Below are 8,025 nucleotides of genomic sequence, written 5' to 3'. Positions count from 1 at the left end.
GACCATGTGAGACTAGGCTCTAAGGAAAGCTGTCTCGGGTGTGGACCAATCAACTTCAAGGACCATGTGAGACTAGGCTCTAAGGAGAGCTGTCTCGGGTGTGGACCAATCAACTTCAAGGACCATGTGAGACTTGGCTCTAAGGAAAGCTGTCTCGGGTGTGGACCAATCAATTTCAAGGACAGTACATACATTATCAGAGTTGTGTTTTTTTGTGTTTGCATTCCGACCGCAGGTGTTGTGGTCAATGCAAACATGACTCCTTGTAAAAAACAAGTTTTGTTGCCAGATAAAAGGGTAAAAACAATAATCATCACTACTATACAATGCTATACACTACTATACACTACACTATACACTACTATACACTACTATACAATACACTATACACTACACTACTATACACTACACTATACACTACACTATACACTACTATACACTACACTATACACTACATTATACACTACACTATACACTACACTATACACTACTATACACTACACTATACACTACACTACACACTACTATACACTACACTATACACTACTATACACTAACACTATACACTACACTATACACTACACTATACACTACACTATACACTACACTACACTATACACTACACTATACACTACACTATACACTACTATACACTAACACTATACACTACTATACACTAACACTATACACTACACTATACACTACACTATACACTACACTATACACTACACTACACACTACACTATACAGTACACTATACACTACACTATACACTACACTATACACTACACTACACACTACACTATACAGTACACTATACACTACACTATACACTACACTATACACTACACTATACACTACTATACACTAACACTATACACTACTATACACTAACACTATACACTACTATACACTAACACTATACACTACTATACACTAACACTATACACTACACTATACACTACACTATACACTACACTATACACTACACTATACACTACTATACACTACACTATACACTACTATACACTACACTATACACTACTATACACTAACACTATACACTACACTATACACTACACTATACACTACTATACACTAACACTATACACTACACTACTATACACTACACTATACACTACACTATACACTACACTATACACTACTGGCACAGAAGGAGGTTGATCCGCGATGTTGGAGACCCGATTCACTTTTAGGGGAATCCGCGACCGGGTTTTGCTTGTAGCAATTCCAGGAATGAAATAAAAAATAAATAATAAAATTCCATTTTAAACCTCAACCGGGTTCATGGGAAAACATTTCAGAGGCGGGTAAATATTTGCCGGAGATAAATTATCTCCTGAAATGTATCAACAATACAAAGACAAATATCCCCCAGGTAGCCTCTAGCAGGCTGTAGGGGCAAGTGCTGTTAGTAGCGAGTAGCAGCACCTACACACACACACAGACAAAGATCCCCCAGGTAGCCTCTAGCAGCGCTGTACCTCCTGAATACCACAGTGACCCAGGCGGTACCGGTCCAGCTCCCGACAGAGGAGTGGCAGCCTCTCCTACGTGGCGAGCGTTCGAACATTCCACGTGGCCACACGAAGTGGCTTTTCGTTGTTTCTGGCGGAGCCCCGAGGGTGAAGATTCAATCTCCTGGCTCCGCCAAACGGGGTTGTGGCCAGGAGATGTCACGGACGCCTGTCCCCCCGGGGCCTCCGGCACAAGCTTATTAGTTAGATATCTTTGGCGTGGTTTTGTGGTAATTAAATTGAAGGCGGAGGGGTTGACCAGCCCCTCGCACCCGTCCAGAGACCCCCGTTTGGCCGCTGTGGTGGTGGCTACAGACGCCGCTAAGCGGAATGGCAAATCTGAGTTGGCCCTCCCCATACGGCACTGCTCACCACTACGAGGAGGTAGGGGGTAGGGGATATGCAAATTATTCTGTCAAGGCGCTCTTCCCCCTCCAACCCAGCAGCTTAAATATACGCTGCCAAGCCTGGCGGTGTTTCATTCAGACGCTGTCCCCCCGACAGACCTGTTCTTCACCTGAGCACGGCTGCTTGCGTTGTGGCCGAAACGTCGTGAGAATTGTGTTATAATGTTTAATTTTTATTATTTTATTATTTCCCTTCTACGTGATGACTTTACCGAAAGAACCAAGAAGAGGTCGGGGGTTGTTTTGCCGGACACCACCGCAACCACCACCAAGCACCATCACCACCACAACCCACCCACCCTCAACTCGCGTTAATCATTCTCCCCGCTGAGACTCTTTAAAGAAGACGCAGCGAGTCGACTGGAATGACCACACCGACCACACCGACCAGACGTAGACCTCAGCGGACACACACAGACCACACACTAGTGTATAGTAGTGTATGCTAGTGTATAGTGTATAGAAGTGTATAGTGTATAGAAGTGTATAGTAGTGTGTCGTGTATAGTGTAGTGTATAGTGTAGTGTATAGTGTAGTGTATAGTATAGTGTAGTGTATAGTGTAGTGTATAGTGTAGTGTATAGTAGTGTAGTGTATAGTGTAGTGTATAGTGTAGTGTATAGTAGTGTAGTGTATAGTGTAGTGTATAGTGTAGTAGTAACAGAACAACCCCGTTGTGCCAACAGCAATGACCACTCCCAGAGCATCTCGAGTCGACCGCCACCTCCACCACCTCCACCACCACCTCCACCACCACCACCTCCTCATCATCATCGTCGTCATCGTCTGTGTCGGCGGCCGATCTCTGTCCACTGCGACCGCCCAGGAGGCGCAGAAAGGCCACTGCAAGTCGGAGCTCGACCACTTCATTGTGGCGCCCACAGTTAAAGGTCACCCAGAGCCACTCCGACCTATTGAACTCACGAACTCACTCGCTCAGCCGCTCGCTCAGCCGCTCGCTCGCTCAGCCGCTCAGTCAGCCACTCACTCAGTCAGCCACTCGCTCGCTCAGCCACTCACTCAGCCACTCACTCAGTCAGCCACTCGCTCGCTCAGCCACTCACTCACTCGTGCGCTCACTCAGCCACTCGCTCACTCACTCAGCCACTCACTCAGCCACTCACTCAGTCAGCCACTCGCTCGCTCAGCCACTCACTCACTCGTGTGCTCACTCAGCCACTCGCTCACTCACTCAGCCACTCACTCACTCAGCCACTCACTCAGCCACTCACTCAGCCACTCACTCGCTCGTTTACTCACTCACTCACTCAGCCACTCACTCAGCCACTCAGCCACTCACTCACTCTCTCGTTCTCTCACTCACCGGCTCACTCGGTCACTCAGCCACCCACTCACTCACTCTCTCACTCCCTCACTCTCTCACTCACTCACTCACTCTCTCACTCACTCACTCAGACACTCACCCACTCACTCACCCACTCACTCACTCTCTCACCCACTCGCTCACTCACCCACTCACTCACTCTCTCACTCACTCACCCACTCACTCTCTCACTCGCTCAGTGCGCTCTGCCCTATTGAACTCTCTCACTCACCCTCCAGCCTCTACCTGGGGGGGGGTCCCCTTGGGTCTCAGGGTCACTGTCCCACCCCCTCCTCTCCGTTGTGTGTCCCACCACCACCAACACCACCAACACCACCACCGCCACCACCTCCACCGCCACCGCCATCGCCACCACCACCACCCCCGCCACCACCACCCCCACCCCTGTCCAGGTCTGGATGGAGCCAAGGGCGACAGAGGGGATGTGGGTCCACCCGGCAAAGCGGGACCACACGGTCCACCAGGTGACTCTCTCTCACTACACACAACTATTACTATACACTATACACTACACTATACACTACACTATACACTACTATACACTATACACTACACTATACACTACACACAACACTACACTACTATACACTATACACTACACTATACACTACACTATACACTACACTATACACTACACTATACACTACTATACACTACTACACACTACTACACCCAACTATTACTATACACTATACACTACACTATACACTACACTATACACTACACTATACACTACACTATACACTACACTATACACTACTATACACTACTACACCCAACTATTACTATACACTATACACTACACTATACACTACACTATACACTACTATACACTACTATACACTACTACACCCAACTATTACTATACACTATACACTACACTATACACTATACACTACAATATACAAAACTATACACTACACTACTCACTACACTACTATACACTATACACTACTATACACTATACACCACTATACACTACTATACACTACACACTACACACTACATTACTATACACTACACTATACACTACACTATACACTACTATACACTATACACTACACTACTATACACGACACACAACTATACACTATACACTACTACACACTACACACTACTATACACTATACACTACTATACACTATACACTACACTATACACTACACTATACACTACTACACACTACACTGTACACTACACTATACACTACTATACACTACACTACTATACACTATACACTACACTATACACTACACTATACACTACTATACACTACACTATACACTACACTATACACTACACTATACACTACTACACTATACACTACACTATACACTAGTGCTGTACTAGTATACTACACTATACACTACACTTTACACTACACTATACACTACACTATACACTAGTGCTGTACTAGTACACTACACTATACACTACAGTGTACACTACAGTGTAGTGTATAGTGTAGTGTGTAGTAGTGTATAGTGTAGTGTATAGTAGTGTGTAGTAGTGTATAGTAGTGTATAGTGTATAGTAGTGTATAGTGTAGTGTATAGAAGTGTATAGTGTAGTGTATAGTGTAGTGTATAGTGTAGTGTGTAGTGTATAGTGTAGTGTATAGTGTATAGTAGTGTATAGTGTATAGTAGTGTATAGTAGTGTATAGTGTAGTCTATAGTAGTGTATAGTGTATAGAAGTGTATAGTGTAGTGTGTAGTGTAGTGTATAGTGTAGTGTGTAGTGTAGTGTGTAGTGTAGTGTAGTGTATAGTGTAGTGTGTAGTGTAGTGTATAGTGTAGTGTATAGTGTAGTGTATAGTGTAGTGTATAGTGTATAGTGTAGTGTATAGTGTAGTGTATAGTGTAGTGTATAGTGTAGTGTATAGTGTAGTGTATAGTGTAGTGTATAGTAGTGTATAGTGTAGTGTATAGAGTAGTGTACAGCACTAGTACAGCACACCGGTTGTGTGTTGGAGAGCCAAGCCACAACATTTGCAATCTGAGTTCGACGTTTCGCCAGTAATCACAACCCGCTTCACCAGGCCACAGCCAGTATACACCACTCTACGCTCATGCTGTGGCGTGCCCCCCCCGTGACCCCGTGACCCTCCGTGACCCCGTGACCCCGTGACCCCGTGACCTCGTGACCCTCCGTGACCCCCCCAGGACTGAAGGGCGATGTGGGAGCAAGCGGACACTCGGGAGCTAAAGGGGACAAAGGTAAATGGAGCGGGGGGGGAGGTATCAGCGACTTCGCGACGAATCGGCACTCACCACGGCGCCGCTCACCACGGCGCCGCTCACCACGGCGCCGCTCACCACGGCGCCGCTCACCACCCGTTCACCGGCTTGGCCGTGCCCCTCTTGCCGCTGCTCCGTTGCCGCGGGGGGGTGGGAGGGGGGGGGGGCGCGTGACGGCGGCCGGGAGGTTGTCGTCCCCCTCCCGGCCGCGTTACGACAGCCTCCCAGTGCATACTGCTGTGGTGGTACCTGCTATGATTACAGTAGTACATACTGTGTTGGTACCTGCTATGATTACAGCAGTGCACACTGACTGTGGTGATACCTGCTATGATTACAGCAGTGCATACTGTGTTGGTACCTGCTATGATTACAGCAATGCATACTGACTGGTGGTACCTTCTATGATTACAGCAGTACATACTGACTGTGGTGGTACCTGCTATGATTACAGCAGTACATACTGTGGTGGTGGTACCTGCTATGATGACAGCAGTGCACACTGACTGTGGTGGTACCTGCTATGATCACAACAGTGCATACTGTGGAGGAGATGCTGCCGCTCCTCTGTCGGGAGCTGGACCGGTACCTCCCGGACATCTTTAGATTACAGGAGGTCTGGTAGACCAGTCCTGGTGTGTGTGTGTAGAGGAGAGGCTGCCGCTCCTCTGTCGGGAGCTGTACCGGTACCTCCCGGTTGGCGCGTCTTTCTTTCCACGCGTGACAGTTCTCCCTCGTTTAACTTTCCCCCTTCTACCCCCCCCCCACCACCCTACCCACCACCGGTCCCCGTCAGGAGATGCGTGCGTCTGCGACGGGGCCGAGAAGCAGCTGGCAGCGCTTCAGAAGCAGGTCGACCGCCTCAAGTCGATCTTCGCCGTGGCGGCGAGCAAAGGTTTGCGGACGAGCGCCCCCTTCCCGATCCGGCGGCCTCCCTCGCCGAATCGAACTCCGTGATCCGGAGCCGAGCTCATAAGCGACGGCGATTGGCTCCGCGCGAAAAAGTGGTGGTGAAGTGATTCGGTCATCCCCCCCACCCTCCTCCCTCTCTCCGCCAAACCCCACCCCACCCCACCGAAAAGAATCCGGCAAGGTGCACCAGCTGGCGCGGGCAAAGCTGACGTACGCGGACGCCCGCCGGCACTGCCGGGGCCTCGGCGGGGAGCTAGCGGCGCCGCGCTCCGCGTCCGACAACGAGGCCTTGCGGCTGGTGGTGCCTGCGGGTGACTACGCCTACATCGGGGTCGACGACACGGGGAGCGAGGGCACCTTCACGTACGCCGGCGCCGGCGGCGGCGGCCCGCTCGGCTACAACAACTGGAACACCGGGGAGCCCAACAACGCGGGAGGCGACGAGGACTGCGCCATCATCGTCGCCGACGGGGGAAAGTGGAATGACATTCGCTGCTCCCGCCTGTGCCACTTTGTCTGCGAGCTGCCGCTCTGAGCCCCTACGCCTTCGCACCCCTCGCGAGCCCCGTTTCGTGTGGATCTCTCTCCCATCTCTCTCTCTCTCTCTCCCGTCTCTCTCTTTTTTTTTGTAAATCCTTTATATTAAGTTCACTTGCTTGCTTAGGACCGTGCAAATCTTTCGGTCGTTTTTTAACCCACTTCCCGTGATCCAATCGAGCTGACATTTTGCACACAGACTCGTTGTGCGTGACAATTTATTTTCGTGAACATTTTTTTTTCCAAAATTTGACACTTTTTAGGAATTTGTATTTTTAATATTTAATTACCAATCGCTTAATGGTGGCAGGCAATCATCTGACCCATAGTTGGCAGCCATCTCAAGCCAGAGGACGAGAGGACTCTAGCCGCCCGTTTCAAAGACCAATGTGGGCTGCGTTGTGGCCCATTGAAGACGCACATAAAGGATTTATCGTGAAAAACTTTTTTTTTACGGGTTAATTTTGTTTAGTCTTGGGAGTACTTTATGAAGGATAATGGAGGGGGTGGGGGTTGATGAACATGAGGCAAATCATTTTTGTACAATTTTACACCACGTACGCAGACGTTGGTACTTGGGGTTCAATCGCCGCTTTAAAAAAACATTTCACGCGGAAACGAAAAATCGTGAAGCACGACTTGCCTTGTTGCTTTCAACTCGGGTGACATCACCGTGGCCACGTGGTTTCGCGGCAGGCTCGACTTCAGAAGTTCGCGGTTCGAATCCAGCGGCCGCCCCGATTATTACTGTGGTGAGCGAAAGACCACAGCAACAATAAGCTCTTTCCCGCCTCTCTCTTTTTTTTCACGATCAGAGGAAACAAGAAGATGCTCGGTGTAGTCGGCACTTTGCTTTGTTCATCATTTAGGTTTTTTTTTCAATGTTTTGCTTCATGTGCGCCCCCCCCCCCCTTTTCAAACGAAAGATTTCACAAAAGATTTCACGAAAGATTTCACAAAAGATTTCACGCTCTTCTCTCCTCCGTCTTACCCCTTCCCTCTCTCTGTACCCCCTCTCTCTACCCCCCCCCCCCCTCTTCACTTTCT

At 48.6% G+C, this 8,025-nt stretch overlaps 1 protein-coding gene across 1 annotated transcript; it reads left to right on the top strand.

The window, feature by feature from the left end:
• Positions 1 to 2,633: 2,633 nt before the first annotated feature.
• LOC144954096 (mannose-binding protein A-like) lies at positions 2,634 to 6,976 on the top strand. Its single transcript, XM_078884672.1, has 5 exons — positions 2,634 to 2,835; positions 3,683 to 3,754; positions 5,455 to 5,508; positions 6,326 to 6,424; positions 6,612 to 6,976. The coding sequence occupies exons 1-5, from the start codon at positions 2,634 to 2,636 to the stop codon at positions 6,974 to 6,976; spliced, it is 792 nt and encodes a 263-aa protein (XP_078740798.1).
• Positions 6,977 to 8,025: the final 1,049 nt, after the last annotated feature.

This window comes from Lampetra fluviatilis, unplaced genomic scaffold (genome assembly GCF_964198595.1).
Source record: "Lampetra fluviatilis unplaced genomic scaffold, kcLamFluv1.1 SCAFFOLD_159, whole genome shotgun sequence".
Classification (NCBI taxonomy): domain Eukaryota; kingdom Metazoa; phylum Chordata; class Hyperoartia; order Petromyzontiformes; family Petromyzontidae; genus Lampetra; species Lampetra fluviatilis.
The sequence above is the reverse complement of the archived record's forward strand: the minus strand, read 5'-3'. Positions and strand labels throughout refer to the sequence as shown.